General features: G+C 46.2%; 1 protein-coding gene across 2 annotated transcripts in view; it reads left to right on the top strand.

Moving 5' to 3' along the window:
* Positions 1-2946: 2946 nt before the first annotated feature.
* MFSD12 (major facilitator superfamily domain containing 12) overlaps positions 2947-16949 on the top strand; it is a 117288-nt gene continuing 103285 nt past the window's right edge. For both annotated transcript variants that reach the window (XM_069741976.1, XM_069741986.1), the window contains exon 1: positions 2947-3391. In XM_069741976.1, coding sequence (XP_069598077.1) covers positions 3124-3391 — 268 coding nt within the window. In that variant the 5' untranslated portion in view covers positions 2947-3123. The remainder of the gene's footprint in view (positions 3392-16949) is intronic.

The following is a 16949-nucleotide window of genomic DNA, read 5'->3' as shown; positions in this document are numbered from 1 at the left end:
CACCACAACCACTCTAGACAGTATGATGGTCCACCCACAGTCACCGCAGACAGTATGATAGTTCCACCACACACTATTAAGATCGATCCCCCATAGCCTAAATACAGTATGATGATCCCCTATAACCCACTACATAGTATGATGGTCCCCCCAACAGCCCCCTATATAGTATGATTGTCCCCTTCAGCTCCCTATAAAGTGTACTGGTCCACCCCACAGCCCCCTATATAGTATGATGGTCCACCTCACAGGTCCGTATATATTATTATAGTCCACCTCACAGGCCCTTATATAGTATGATGGTTCCCATAACTGACCACCATATACAGGTCCTTCTCAAAAAATTAGCATATAGTGTTAAATTTCATTATTTACCATAATGTAATGATTACAATTAAACTTTCATATATTATAGATTCATTATCCACCAACTGAAATTTGTCAGGTCTTTTATTGTTTTAATACTGATGATTTTGGCATACAACTCCTGATAACCCAAAAAACCTGTCTCAATAAATTAGCATATTTCACCCATCCAATCAAATAAAAGTGTTTTTTAATAACAAACAAAAAAACCATCAAATAATAATGTTCAGTTATGCACTCAATACTTGCACTCAATACTTGGTCGGGAATCCTTTGGCAGAAATGACTGCTTCAATGCGGCGTGGCATGGAGGCAATCAGCCTGTGACACTGCTGAGATGTTATGGAGGCCCAGGATGCTTCAATAGCGGCCTTAAGCTCATCCAGAGTGTTGGGTCTTGCGTCTCTCAACTTTCTCTTCACAATATCCCACAGGTTCTCTATGGGGTTCAGGTCAGGAGAGTTGGCAGGCCAATTGAGCACAGTAATACCATGGTCAGTAAACCATTTACCAGTGGTTTTGGCACTGTGAGCAGGTGCCAGGTCGTGCTGAAAAATGAAATCTTCATCTCCATAAAGCATTTCAGCCGATGGAAGTATGAAGTGCTCCAAAATCTCCTGATAGCTAGCTGCATTGACCCTGCCCTTGATGAAACACAGTGGACCAACACCAGCAGCTGACATGGCACCCCACACCATCACTGACTGTGGGTACTTGACACTGGACTTCAGGCATTTTGGCATTTCCTTCTCCCCAGTCTTCCTCCAGACTCTGGCACCTTGATTTCCGAATGACATGCAAAATTTGCTTTCATCAGAAAAAAGTACTTGGGACCACTTAGCAACAGTCCAGTGCTGCTTCTCTGTAGCCCAGGTCAGGCGCCTCTGCCGCTGTTTATGGTTCAAAAGTGGCTTTACCTGGGGAATGCGGCACCTGTAGCCCATTTCCTGCACACGCCTGTGCACGGTGGCTATGGATGTTTCCACACCAGACTCAGTCCACTGCTTCCTCAGGTTCCCCAAGGTCTAGAATCGGTCCTTCTCCACAATCTTCCTCAGGGTCCGGTCTCCTCTTCTCGTTGTACAGCGTTTTCTGCCACATTGTTTCCTTCCAACAGACTTACCATTGAGGTGCCTTGATACAGCACTCTGGGAACAGCCTATTTGTTGAGAAATTTCTTTCTGGGTCTTACCCTCTTGCTTGAGGGTGTCAATGATGGCCTTCTTGACATCTGTCAGGTCGCTAGTCTTACCCATGATGGGGGTTTTGAGTAATGGACCAGGCAGGGAGTTTATAAAAGCCTCAGGTATCTTTTGCATGTGTTTAGAGTTAATTAGTTGACTCAGAAGATTAGGGTAATAGGTCGTTTAGAGAACCTTTTCTTGATATGCTAATTTATTGAGACAGGTTTTTTGGGTTATCAGGAGTTGTATGCCAAAATCATCAGTATTAAAACAATAAAAGACCTGACAAATTTCAGTTGGTGGATAATGAATCTATAATATATGAAAGTTTAATTGTAATCATTACATTATGGTAAATAATGAAATTTAACACTATATGCTAATTTTTTGAGAAGGACCTGTAGTATAATGATCCCCACAACAGCCCCCTATATAGTATGATGTTCTTTCCCCAACAGCCACCTATATAGTATGGTGCTTCACCTCACATCCCCCTATATAGTATGGTGGTTCAACTCACAGGCCCGTATAAATTATTATGGTCCCCCCCCCCAACAGCCCCTATATAGTATGATGGTCCCCCCAACAGTACCCTATATAGTCTGGTGGCCGCAGACATAAAGGAAGCCATTGGCCCACAGGGGTAAGGCTACTTTCACACTAGCATTATTACAATGCATCCGCTGCCCCATTGTGAGTTGCGGGGAGGGGGCGGAGTTCCGGCCACACATGCGCGGTCGGAAACGGCGGACACAACGCACCAAAAAACGTTACAAGCAATGTTTTTTGGTGCCGACGGTCCGCCACAACCGTCGCACGCTAATACAAGCCTTTGGAGAAAAAATGCATCCTGCAAAACGATGCATTGCGACGTGCATCGTACGACGCTAGTGTGAAAGTAGCCTAAGTGGCAGAACCTATGGCTCCATGCGTGTTAATAGTATTGGGATGCTGAGGACGCCATTACTGTTGGCAGCATAGCAGACAAGGCAGCATTTGCCAGATGGCCAGTCCGGCCCTGAATTCCATGTGGCTGACCTAAAACACGTCAATGAAGACGTATGATTTCATCACACAGGCGCTTGCTTGACTAAACCAATGATTGCCACCATTAGTAATAATTTGTTTCCTAAACCCTGACTCCGCCACCTGCTGGCACCACCCGTCTGAGTAATGCGCCCTAATATTTCCTGGTTCTGGATCAGAAACCTCTGTTGCCTCACAAATTGCGTCACTAGAGCCACCAAAACGCTGGGATGGAACGGGTTAACCGGGAATTCAGTCACAGGTTTTGGGCGAGGGGCGGGAGTAAGCGGTAACCAGGCTCGGCCTCTAGCGCTCTCCTGATTGGTGAATGGGCTGTCAATCTTCCTGGGATCAGGGCATATGCGCCTGTGATTGGTCCGTGGCCTCGCTAGGGGATTAGAACCCGGAATATAGCGCGGCGCTGTGGTGGCAGCCTGGAGATGTGCATCCCGGCACATATGGTGGTAGAGCGGACCGCCATGGCGGCACGTGTGTGGTAGCAGAGGCTGGAAGCTTGTCCCTGGCAGTGCTCACACAGCCCGCCGGCATGGCAGACGCTGCGCCCGCCCTGAGCCTGCGCCAGAAGCTGAGCTATGCCACCGGCCACTACCTGAACGACCTGTGCGCCTCCATGTGGTTCACCTATTTCTTGGTCTACTTTCACTCGGTGCTGGGAGTCGACTCGTTCTACGCCGGGCTCCTCCTGCTGGTTGGGCAGGTGGCCGATGGCATCTGCACGCCCCTGGTTGGCTACGAGTCGGATCGGCACTCTGTCATTCGGTCCTATGGGCGCAGGAAATCCTGGCATCTAATCGGTAGGTGTGTGGCATGATGGAGGGAAGGTGGGCAGTAATGACAGCCCCACATACTTGTCCTAGAAGTTCCTAAGGATGGTGGGCACCGTGTACGATCTATAGGGCCAGATCATGGGTGACTACTGGCCAGCTATGGAAGGGGCCGAACCAGTAGGGTCAGCCCCAATGTGATATTCCAGGCATGTCCCACTGATGCGGGCGGTGGGCTTATTACTGGGGGCTATGGGATCCATGCGTCCCCACATCAGGTCCCATAGTCCCCAGTAATAAGCCCACCGCCCGCATTACGTGGCCCCATTCGGCCGGCCGCCTGTCTCCTGTCTGTGGCGTTCAGTCGTCGCCACTGTTTATTTACAAGAAGAATGAATGCTGTATTATAGTAAAGCTATAAGACGCCAATGGCCCCCATAAGTGTGTGCAGGCGGTCTTTTCGATGGCGGTACCCATCTAGTCAGCTTACTGATCCCTGTTTTTGCTGACATGTGTCTTTGTTCTCTTGAGCGGCTTCCAAGTGGAAGATGCCAGAAGAATGGTCAGATCACTTTTACCGATTCACGGCTCTCAAAGCCGAAAGTGGTTACTAAAAGCTAAAAAGGGCAGCACGGTGGCTCAGTGGTTAGCACTACAGCTCCAAGGTTCAAACCCCACCAAGGATAACATCTGCAAGTAGTTTGTATGTTCTCCCTGTGTTTGCGTGGGTTTCCTCCAGGTACTCTGGTTTCCTCCCACATTCCAAAGACATACCGATAGGGAATTTAGATTGTGAGCCCCATCAGGGACAGCGATTGTCCACTGCGGAAAGAATGGCGCTACATAGGTGGGTAAAATAAAGGACTTAAAGTACAGAACACTTTAATATTGTGTTACACATATTTGCTGGTTTCTCCAGTGTTTTTGGTTTTTCTCTTCGTGGACCCATAGACTTGCATTGTTGAGTTTGATCCATGGCTTGTCTGACAGTTGGTCTCCTACTTTGGTGCAGACCACTCGCTCCACAGACATGTGAAGAGATCTGACTATATAGAAGGTGCACGTCCTATCTGTGAGACAGACATACAGATCTCCGTTTCTCACGAGTTGAGTCTCAAAAATGGGTGACAGATTGGATCCAGCATATTTATAAACTCGTATGGGCAAAATAACCCCAAAACTCCCGAGTCCTAAGGTGGAGTTTCCTCTGGTGTTTGCAGGGCAGTGGTGTGCCATGCCGAGTCCTCCTTGAAGTTCTGCAGTAAGTGATGGTGCTTGGATCCATGGCTCCTGGCCACGCAGCACACTGATAAATGCCATGTAATGACCCAGATTGTTATCTAAACTGTCACTTAATATTTTCTGAGAATTCTGCAACCTGTAAAGGAGCATGTCATTTATCCCTTTGACAAATAGTTGAGTACACAAGGATGTAGGTAAGGTGGCCGCAGTTTTTGGATTTTGTTCACATTGCAGTTTTCGCCCTTGTATATTATGTACATTGGGTGAAGTTCCTAACATCTATGCTAAAGGAAATAATGAAGTAAAGTGACCTTGACCTTAGTGTGCTCACAGGTCTAGGCTAGGGCTGCACCGTGAGAGCTCAGTCAGTGGCAAATGGCAACATTGGCTGCGCTGGCCTCCTATGGTTCTGGATCGCGAGATGCACCAGCCGCATGTCTCCACATATGGTGGGTTTTGGTCTCCAGTCAATGCAAGTCACATGCGACATTTTCACTGATAAATCGAAGATCTTAAAAACTGATGCAAGTTGCACAAGTGGTTTTGGGCCCACGACGTGTCTGAGAGCTACTGCTTCCATGAATCATATGTTGCCTGTAGCCCCTTCCTTACTGTGTGGTGGGCCTTCTGACGCTCCACTGCAGATCTTGGGGGAGAACTAGGGATGGGACGGATTGGATTTTGACTGCTTCAGAAAACAATGCAATAAAGGGGAAGCAACTTGTCTTCCCATCTGTTTCATAAACATGCACAGGATAAGGTGGCACTATGGGCTTCTATAGGCCACACAGCGTTTTGTACTAGGAAAAGGGACCAAAACTGACAATTCTCAAGTGTGCTTCCTACAGAAAGACCTGCAGCGAGTGGAAAGCACTTTAGATAAAGTTCTTGAAGGGATCCAGGTAACTGTGGCAGTTCAGTGTTTCTCAACTTTAGGTTCCCCCAACAGGTCATGTTGGAGTATTTCTTTAGTATTGCACAGGGCCATGGAATTGTTGGTTAAAAGTAACATGGGTGTTACCTTTAGGATTTCCACAAATCGTGACTTGTAGGACTGGTAATGAGGAACCCTGATTTTTCATTCTATCACATTGGGCAAAGTGGTTAGACCAGGACCTGCAAACATTAACCAACTTTGTGTCGAGGTGTTAATTGTCATATGTAACACCAGAGCCACTAGCAGGAGGCGACAGAGGAAATGTGGCTTTGTAAGAAGGGGGCATGTGACATGGTTTCTGCCGTCAGTTATACAATAGGAAGTTGACGTGGTATATTGGGCTTTGCATTGTGAAACTAGCTCTTGCTTGTTTATCTCAGGCGGACAGACACGGGCCTTCGGTAATCTTCATATATCTGATGCAGTAATAACGATGTGAAGCTTCGTTTGGGCCAGATGTTCAGAAGGAAGCGAAAAACAAGTCAAGGATTTCAGCTTGTGCCGCTAGATGTCCAAAACTCAATGCTGTTTTGAAATGAGGGGAGTAAATGATGCTCAAACCCATTTCTTATTTGGCAGTGATACTGTATCATTTGGAGAGTTTTTCACTCTTCTAATACCATGTTATTGCTGGCTGCATGCCTGTGTACCCTGAAGTCTCATAGGACACCTGGCATTCTAGAGATCACACCACCTCCCATCAGCAGGACCAGACTATGTACTTGGGCCAGCTGGATAGGGGGGTGCATCCAGCATACAGTACAGGTAAAGCGAACCTGTCACCTGGAAAAATGACTCTTCTTGTAGCTGTGGGGTTAATCTGCACGTTATCGCTGTGAACCTGCCCGGCACTGGCACTTGGACCCACTGCTGCTGGATCAGTCAAAACAGATTATTACTGGACATGTGAACATAGCATAAATCTGTATTTTTGGACACATGTACAAACTTCTCCCTACTCTCCCCAACACTTCTTCTAAAATAAAAACCATAAAGCACAACACTTCCCACTATTTTAGGGTTTACAGCTCTTGTGCAGCCCTAGATTTTTATTAATCAGTAGTTTAGGCTTCTTTCACACTTCCGTCGGTACGGGGCTGTCACAAAGCGTCGGCACGACGTACCGACGGAAGTGTGTGCTTTCACATTTCCGGCAGACTGCAGGGTGGGGAAAGATCATGAGAGCGATATTTCCTGCTGGGCATGCACAGTCTGAAACACTGGATGTGACGTACAGAAAAACGTTCCCTTGAACATTTTTCTGTGATGGTCCGCCAAAACCCGACGCAACCAGTGCACGGCGGACGCAACTTGTGGCCATATGTCGCGATCCGTCGGCAATACAAGTCTATGGGAAAAAACATATCCTGTGGGCAAATTTGCAGGATGTTGTTTTTTTCCCCCCCCCCCAAAAACGACGCATTGTGAAGGATTAAAAAAAAATGGAAGTGTGAAAGTAGCCTTAGCGCATTCTCTTCCTCCCCCCCCCCCCCCCATGGTCCTCGTATGTCTAGTTGAGCACAATGTGCCGAGCAGGACATCATGGCTCAGTACACTAGTGGCCGTTCCTGGGTACTGCAGCTAATGTATAATGCTTCTCAAAAGGAGCTGACCTGCAGGCTCAAGAATGGTTGTCACCAAAATGTGTGGTGTTCTGGTGCTGTACACTTGGCCGCAGTAGGAGCTGACAAGTGCTGATGGGTGAGGATACTGGTTGTGGGACCCCTGCAGTGTATATTGGTGACCTAGCCTAAGGGTACCGTTACACTATACGATTTACCAACGATCACGACCAGCGATACGACCTGGCCGTGATAGTTGGTAAGTCGTTGTGTGGTCGCTGGAGAGCTGTCACACAGACAGCTCTCCTCCAGGGACCAACGATGTCTAGGTCCCCGGGTAACCAGGGTAAACATCGGGTTACTAAGCGCAGGGCCGCGCTTAGTAACCCGATGTTTACCCTGGTTACCAGCGTAAAAAAACAAACACTACATACTTACATTCCGGTGTCTGTCCCTTGCCGTCTGCTTCCCGCACTGACTGACTGCCGGCCGTAAAGTGAAAGCACAGCGCGCTGTGCTTTCACTTTACGGCCGGCAGTCAGTCAGTGCGGGAAGCAGACGGCAAGGGACCTCACGGACACCGGAATGTAAGTATGTAGTGTTTGTTTTTTTTACTTTTACGCTGGTAACCAGGATAAACATCGGGTTACTAAGCGCGGCCCTGCGCTTAGTAACCCGATGTTTACCCTGGTTACAAGCGAACGCATCGCTGGATCGGTGTCACACACACCGATCCAGCGATGACAGCGGGAGATCCAGCGACGAAAGAAAGTTCCAAACGATCTGCTACGACGTACGATTCTCAGCAGGGTCCCTGATCGCTGCTGCGTGTCAGACACAGCGATATCGTATGGATATCGCTGGAACGTCACAGATCGTACCGTCGTAGCGACAAAAGTGGCACTGTGAGACGGTACCCTAAGGTGGGACATAAATGTAAGCTTCTTGGATAAAGCCTCTTAGGTGGCAGTTGTAGACCAAAACAAGGTTGAACACTTTTGCATAATGTATAGAAATTGCTTGACCATTTATCTTTCCTCTTCAGGCAATGTTTTGACCACTCGGCAGCAGTTGTTGGTTATCTATCGTCTGTAACATCCTCACTAATGAAGCGAGATGTTCTGGAGTTTTCAGCCTTAGCCGAGGTCGCCAGGCTATGAATGGCATGTAGAATTGTCCATACTGCGTCATTTCGGCCCTCACTTGCTGCATTATTCCCAGAAACGCCGACAACTTCTTCCTGTAGAATAAACCCCTCGGACAGTACTGACCTTTGACTAGAGCATTTGTGTTAAATATCTAACTGGGATGTATTTTTGCTGGTCTTGCATTCTAGTGAGGAGGGGGGAGGTTAACCATTTCCCCTCCCCGATTACATTGAAAAAGACTTGTAACATATAATTGGAGCTTTTGCTTTCACATTCCTGTTACTTGGCACTAGACTCGGGCAGCATAGATCGGAGCGTCATTGCACCTGCCTAGCTTCTCTCCTCTCCCTATGGACATTATCCCTGATTCATGCTGCCTTTATTCAGGCAGGATGAATCTTGTAAACAAAGTTTAAGGGTACCTGTCACTAAAGTTTAACTTCTGTTTCCAGTTATGAATAGATCACTAATTAAAAACTGCAACTCCTTTAAGGGCATGTGTAATCAGAAAATGACCTATTGATTAAATCTATATTTTTCGATATGGCCGCTAGGCTCAATTTAGCACTCCCTACTTAATAGAGAAATTGACTGTAGAGACGCACCACATGTCTGTGGATGCATAGTGGACATGGGATTTCTTGAAATCCCAACCACGATGCTGTAACATCTGGCCAATGCAAGTTTGGCGCTACATAAGTATGCAGCATCCAACCCGCATCAACTCCAGATAGTTGGCACCCTAAAACATAATTTTCTGATAACCTATAACTGTAGTACCCCTATGACTGTAGCACCCCATCACTCTTTTTCTTGGTCAAATAGCCTTTACACAGCCTGGAGGTGTGTTTGGGGTCATTGTCCTGTTGAAAAATAAATGATGGTCCAACTAAACGCAAACTGGATGGAATAGCATGCTGCTGCAAGATGCTGTGGTAGCCATGCTGGTTCAGTATGCCTTCAATCTTGAATAAATCCCCAACAGTGTCACCAGCAAAGCACCCCCACACCATCACACCTCCTCTATGCTTCACGGTGGGAACCAGGCATGTAGAGTCCATCCGTTCACCTTTTCTGCGTCGCACAAAGACACATTGGTTGCAACCAAAGATCTCAAATTTGGACTCATCAGACCAAAGCACAGATTTCCACTGGTCTAAGGTCCATTCCTTGTGTTCTTTAGCCCAAACAAGTCTCTTCTGCTTGTTGCCTGTCCTTAGCAGTGGTTTCCTAGCAGCTATTTTACCATGAAGGCCTGCTGCACAAATTCTCCTCTTAACAGTTGTAGAGATATCTGCTGCTAGAACTCTGTGTGGCATTGACCTGGTCTCTAATCTGAGCTGCTGTTAACCTGCGATTTCTGAGGCTGGTGACTCGGATAAACTTATCCTCAGAAGCAGAGGTGACTCTTGGTCTTCCTTTCCTGGGGCGGTTCTCATGTGAGCCAGTTTCTTTGTAGCACTTGATGGTTTTTGCAACTGCACTTGGGGACACGTTCAAAGTTTTCCCAATTTTTCCAGACTGACTGACTTTCATTTCTTAAAGGGACACTGTCACCTGAATTTGGAGGGATCAATCTTTAGCCATGGAGGCGGGGTTTTGGGGTTTTTGATTCACCCTTTCCTTACCCGCTGGCTGCATGCTGGCTGCAATATTGGATTGAAATTCATTCTCTGTTCTCCGTAGTACATGCCTGCACAAGGCAATCTTGCCTTGCCCAGGCGTGTACTATGAAGGACAGAGAATGAACTTCAATCCAATATTGCAGCCAGCATGCAGCCAGCGGGTAAGGAAAGGGTGAATCAAAAACCCCGCCTCCATGGCTAAAGATTGTTCCCTCCAAATTCAGGTGACAGTGTCCCTTTAAAGTAATGATGGCCACTTATTTTTCTTTACTTAGCTGCTTTTTTACCAAGAGTGTGCAAAGCAGTCATCAAAGCAAAAGGTGGCTACTTTGAAGAACTTAGAATATAATACATATTTTCAGTTGTTTCACACTTTAAGTATATAATTCCCCATGTGTTAATTCATAGTTTTGATGCCTTTAGTGTGAATGTACAATTTTCATGTTCATGAAAATACAAAAAAATCTTTAAATGAGGTGTCCAAACTTTTGTAACTGTATGCACCAGTTACAAATAGTCATGACTCGAGAAGCAGCCAAGTGAGCTGTACGATTCACCTGTATGGGTTTTAGTTACAGAAATAGTGTAAAAGTTATGGAAAGAGCTCAGTGTAGCTTAAACCTTTATTCAAATGTCAATATTGCACACGTGCTCTATCCATGGGCATGTTTTCTGTGAAAACCCATTCTATAGGGCTGTTCACATGTCATAGTTGGATATTTCTTTATTTGTGGTAGATTGGCTCACTCGGCTGTACACAGAGGTAGACAAAGGAGCACTGTTTTTGCACCTTTACTAACTAAACAGGGAAGTCTATCCAAGGCATCTGTAGTTTCCTGGGCCTGTGCTCCACGTGAAAACTAGGCGGTTTCCAGCACTCATTGCTCTAGTCACCCAGGCCTTTTCCCTTCCATTCCCTCATCCATCTCAGGGGTGCATGATCTGATCTGCTACTTGCCTGAACTTCCAGCCTAACAGGTAATACCTCAGCATGTCAATTGCCCATTTGATGGCCAAGCACCCTTTCTCTACGATTGCATAGTTCTTTTCACAGGAGAGTTTCCTATAGAACTGGATGTTCGTCTCCATCTATTTCCTGAGACCACTTTCCAAACCGACCTCAGAGGCGTCCTTCCGGTCCACAAACTAGTGAAGTCGGGTGCCACCAAGACCAGCTCTTTGCATAGGGCAAGCTTCAACTCTTGAACCCCATCTCTGCTTCAAAGAACCATTTGGCTATAGACCTCTTCTTGCCCTAAAGATCAGTCGGAGGGTGGCTATCATAGTGAAATTCGAGATAATTAGCTTATAGTATCCCATAAAAACACCCAAACCGGTTTTCTTGGAGACCGGTTGTGGCCAGTTTTGCCTCTATTTACTTGCGGCTTTATTGTGCCCCTTTCTAATGCTGTAGCCCAAGTATTTTGCCTTTCTCAATGGCGCACTTTGGGTTTATGATAAACCCTTCCTCCTTCAGTGCATCCTAGACTTTCTGCAGGTGTCTTGCCCCAATTCGGGCTGAAGATCACGATGTCGTCCAGATAAGCGGCGGGATACTTTTTTTGTGAGAGGCTAGGATCTGGTCCATGGTCCTCTGAAAGGTAGCTTGGGTTCCCTGCAGACCGAACGGCATCCTGGTGTATTGAAAGCACCTGTCAGGTGTAGTAGAGGATATTACCTCATAAAAGGACAGTGGTCAGAATTGTAAAAATTGGTTTGGTCATTAACATGCAATCCACCCTTGTGGGTTAAAGGGTTAAAATTAACAGTTGCTGTCTAGTTACAACCTATGTGCTTTCGTTCTCCATGGAGACCCCCAGCGGTTCCTTCAGAGAAGGTGGCCTCCCAGTGCCTGTAGAGAGAGCAGGACCTGAGATGCCTCCTTCCCTGCTAGTCGCTTATCCGATGTTCTGCAGTGCCCATGCATTCCAGAACATCAGATAAGTGATCTGATGGAATACAGTGATGTCCCAGGATAAGACAATGTTAAAAAATAAAAACAAAAAGCAATTCCTGAATTACTGGTTTTAGCTTTCTATTCAGATTTTGGGAAACAATCAAAAAATCTCATGTATCTGAAAATGGTACCAATAAAGTCACCCCGTCCCGCAAAAAAAAGCCATAATGTGACTGTCGGCGGAAAATAAAAGGGCGGTACCTCTGTCGCTTCAGTTGGGTTTCCTATCCTGACAGGGACCCTTGTGCTGAACACGGCGGAGAAGTTTCCACTTACCCAGTACCCGTCCCGGCGTGGAAGAACAGGCAGCGTTGGTGTTCGGGTTCTGGATGCGCCGTCCACAGGTCCTCCGGGGCTCTGTGTCCGAGTGGGCACCCGTGCAGCGCGGTCGGATGGCCGGGCTCCTTCCGTGGCTGCCACGCCGCCCTCCTCTCTGCCGGCGTCCAGGTGCAGCAGCCGCTTCCGGGTCGCCCGTCTGATGTCACGCGCAAGGCACTCTGGGAATGGGTATGCCCGCGTGATGTTGGAGGTGGGTGCTGGATCCAAGATGGCGGCACCCATGAAGAAAACTCCAGCCAGTGGAAAAGGATTTGGGGAGGGGCCACCATTGGGCACCGGAGGAGGCGGGGAGTGCAGTGGATCCCCCATAAAAGGGGGGATGACCCCAGAAGACGCGCTTCATCATAGAAGTGGGACAACAGGAGCAGCAGCAGCCACCGTCGCAGCAGCCGCATCAGGAGCTCTCGCCAGATGCCTTGCCGAGCCAGCAGCATACCAGAAGCAGCTGCTCAAGTGGTAGGAGTAGCAGTCGTCCTGTCCGGCAAGACTCTTCGGCGTCCAGAAGGGACGCTGCACGTGCATCTGTCCAGCCTCCAAAACCGGTACCCTTGACTGTCAGTGGTGGTGAGTGATCTACGTGAATGTCACCCTTATGGTAACCAGGTCCATTTTTTTCTGTTTGATCACTAGGGGTTGAGGAAATCTAGTGGCAAAACAAAGAACCGAGAATGTGCCCTTTGTAAAGTTCCGCTTGCAGTTCAGTGGCAGAAGGACCTCTGCGCTGACTGCATTAATAAAACTATACAGGATGAGACCCCTAATTTCCCCACTAGCCTTAAAGCCATACAGGCAGAGATAAAAGGCTCCTTTAAAACTGGCCCTTAAAAAAAAAAACGGAGGAAAAGCCGCAAGGTGTCTTCAGATTCGGATTCCTCTCAGAAACAGGAGTCATAAAGTGTCCCGGTCTCCCTCTACCTCCTCCGCCTCTATCCAGTCCTCAGATTCCTTCTCAGACAGTGATAAAGGGGGTCGACCATGTTTTCCAACTGAGGATGTAGAAAAACTAGATAAAGCGGTCAGGTCTGCAATGGGTCTTAAAGAGGAAAAGACACTTGGGTCACTTGAGGATGTCATGTTTGGCGGGTTACAAAAAAAAGGAAGCGTACGTTTCTGGTCAATGCAAAAATCAAAGCATTGATCGAAAAAGAATGGAAAAAAAACCTGAGAAAATGCCTTCTTCATCAAAAAGGAGATATCCTTTCGAGGAAAGACTCTGAATCCTGGGAGAAAATCCCTAAAATTGACGGTGCGGTGGCTAAATCTTTGAAAAAAGCAGATGGTTTTCTTAGATACATCTGGGAAGTTTCGGCTGGGGGCTTCAAACCAGCAATAGCTGGGAGATTTACAGCTCGTGCTCTCATGGTCTGGCTACAGCAGATATCAGCTAAGGGATAAAGTTCCTAGAAGTGATATCCTTGCGAATATATCTTTAGTGCAAGGAGCAGCAGCTTTTTTTGGCAGATTCCTCTGCGGATTCTGCAAGATTAACAGCTAGAGCAGCGGGCTTGTCCAATGCGGCAGCAGAGCCCTATGGCTTAAAGGTTGTCTGGGGGATTTGCCATCTAAACATAAACTCTGCTCCATCCCATGCGACGGTCAATTCCTCTTTGGGAGAAAAGCTAGAAGAGATCTTGGAACATGCAGGAGATAAAAAGAAAGCCTTTCCAAGTTTCTCTAGAGATTCCAAAAAACCTTTCTTTCGGAGGAGAAGATTTAACAAAGGTCGTCCCCCAGGAGATAGGAGAAATTGTGACTATAAAAAATAAAAAGGGGATCGGGCTATATGTTCAAAAGGCCCTCTACATCAGTAAAAAAAAAAAAACCAATGACATTACATGAGGTTGGAGGAAGGCTCTCCCTCTTTCCGGCCTGGATAAACATCTCCCCGAACACCTGAGTTTTAAACATTATCAAAGATGGCCTAAAAATAAAATTCATCCGTCCACCCGGCACAATTTTGTAATAACTCCCTGGAGGAAGTCCTAGCAGGAGCAATCTTCTCTGGAAATAGAAGTCCTCGGACTTGTTAACAAAAATGTCTTGCAGGAAGTCCCGGCTCGGGAGGAAGGAAGGGGGTTTTACTCTCTTCCCCCCCCTCCCCCTCTTTCTGATACAAAAACCAGATGGCTCCGGGAGAACCATAGTCAATCTAAGAAAGCTCAATCAGTAGAGAACTACTTCAAGATGGAGTCCATCAACACAACCACAAAACTTCTGTTCCCTCACTGCTTCATGGCAGTGATAGACTTAAAAGATGTATATTATCATATCCCAATACATCGGGAATATTAGAAATATGAGAGTAGCGCTCTACATACAAAACATTACCAATATACATGTATCCAAAACAAGAAAAAGTAACAGCGCACTCACCGGTGTTGAGCAAAAAGCGATTTATTCACATGAAGTCATGCGGTGCAGGGAGGGTAGTGAAACACATACGGATGACAGCTGTTTCGTGCTGCAAGCACTTCAACAGATCCAGTGACGGATGGGGGGGAGGGGGGGTCTTTTAGCTGCAAAGCCTCAGAGCCCATCCCTCTTCCTCCCACGTCATAATGGACAAATGTCCACTATCCGGAAAATAACAGGTGAGACAATTTAAAAGGCAATTAAAAACAATAACATAGCAAACAATATCACTATAGGAGAAATGAATCATAATTACATTTACACAAGACCTTTTTTTTTTTTTTTTTTTTTTTTTTTACAAAAAAACAGACATGTCTTTTTTCTCGTTGAACCCTATTGGTCCAGACGCGTTCGCTTTTATAATCCACTTCGCTTCATTACGCAACAGCATGCGATTTAAATTACCTCCGTCCTGTGGCAGTTAGATTTTTTCTATTCCTGCAAACTGGAGTATTTGAGCATCACCCCCATGCCGTTCATTTATATGTTTTATTAAGCGGGGAACTCCTTTTCCTGTTCGTATTGAGTTTAGATGCTCTCTAAAACGTATAAACATAGGGCGAATTGTTTTCCCGATGTAGAAGAAGCCGCAAGGACAGTATAGAATATAAACTACATGAGTTGTTCTACATGAGAGAAAATCGCGTATTACGTGCGTTATAGGGCCGATTTTTAATGAAGCACCTGTTAGATGGTAACTACAATAATTGCAATGCCCGCATCGGAAATTACCTTTTGGGGCTGCAGTTTGCAGCCAATTACTAGGCAGAGGGAGATAATCCCAGTAAAACGAAAAAGGGATCAGAAAAAGATAAAAAATAAAACTGGAACTTAATAAAACTATGGACGAATTAAAGACAAGGCTGTCAGAAGCCCAATGGACTGTAATAGACAAGAAACTTGATGCGAAACTAGTGTTGTTACAGAATGAGATCAAACAAAGAAAAAGGGACAAATTCATTCGTGATAAAAACGATTTTGAGAGTGGCAAAGCATTTACCTGGAACAAAAACGTTCAATCCCAAAGAAACCCGAGGAAAAGGTTTTTCAAGAGAGGACACACCTGGAGAAAAAATCAAAACAAAAGAGACTACTTGACCACTGACTCTGATTCAAGTGCTGGGGAAGATGTAGGAACAAAACCAGGACCGTCCACCGTAACTTCTACCCGCTGTTCAGATACTGCGTCTTTCCCTTTAGACGGAAGACACGCCGTGGAGGCAAAAGAAGGGGCGGGCAACAACGAACGGAAGAGAAAACAAGTCTCATGGAGACCACTGGAGTAGATAATGACAAAAATGCAGTGATCAATTTAACCGATTTCCCCCTAAACGAAGCCCATATATCAGTCCTGTCAAAGGGCTTGAATTACTGCCTCCCTGAAGAATTTGACTTTGTGGACTTTAGGGTAGATCTGTATAAGGCTATAAGAAAGATTCATTTGTTCAAGTTGTTTGCGCAGAACACAGGGGAGAATAAGAACCAGGGTGCAAATAAAAAAGTGTTTCCCGCAGAACAACCTTGCAGAATGGGTCCCTTAGGTTTTTCGTTTTCGGAAAATTCTTCTGAGGACATACAACAGGAGGCAGAGCTACTTGTCAGTTTAACTAATGATTTTCCATCAGGTTTTAAAGAAACAACTCAAGTAGTACCCTTCTGCAGGGGAGTGAAATCCACATATGTTCCCCCGGTGTCTCCAGGAAATTTGATTGATGCCTTTGAGACCCAAGTGATTAGGGACGTAGAGGCTTTGATGTATAATAAAGCTGGAAAAAATCTGAGACCAGCGGAATTAAAAGCCATAAAAGACATACAAAAACGTCCCGATATTGTGGTTCGCAGGGCGGACAAAGGTGGTAACACTATCCTTCTGCAGAAGGAATCCTATGTAAAAGAAGCTTTAAAACAATTGTCAGACAGAAAAACATATGAAGTGCTGAAGGGTGATCCCACGTTCAAAATTCAAAACTTATTACGGTCTCTTTTGAGGTATTATGTGGAGAATGGCACCATGTCAAGAACACAAGCGGAAAAACTTTTTCCGGAATTCCCGAGAAAACCGCACTGGTACCATTTGCCTAAAATACATAAGTCTCTAAAGGAACCGCCGGGACGCCCCATCGTGTCCGGTGTGGGTTCGGTAACGGAACCTTTATCAGCATACATAGATTGGCTCCTGCGCCCCCTATTGTGCGATATACCGTCATATATAAAAGACACCAAACATTTTTTGAAAACCTTAAAGGGGTTCGACTGGCAAGAAGGGTTCTCATTAGCATCAATAGATGTAGAGAGCCTCTACACCCGTATCCCACAAGATATGGGTGTGGAGGCCACCCAAGAAATCTTAAAAAAACACCCCTACA

The sequence above is a fragment of the Ranitomeya imitator genome, chromosome 1, assembly GCF_032444005.1.
Source record: "Ranitomeya imitator isolate aRanImi1 chromosome 1, aRanImi1.pri, whole genome shotgun sequence".
NCBI lineage: Eukaryota > Metazoa > Chordata > Amphibia > Anura > Dendrobatidae > Ranitomeya > Ranitomeya imitator.
This window is presented reverse-complemented; position numbering and strand designations above follow the sequence as displayed.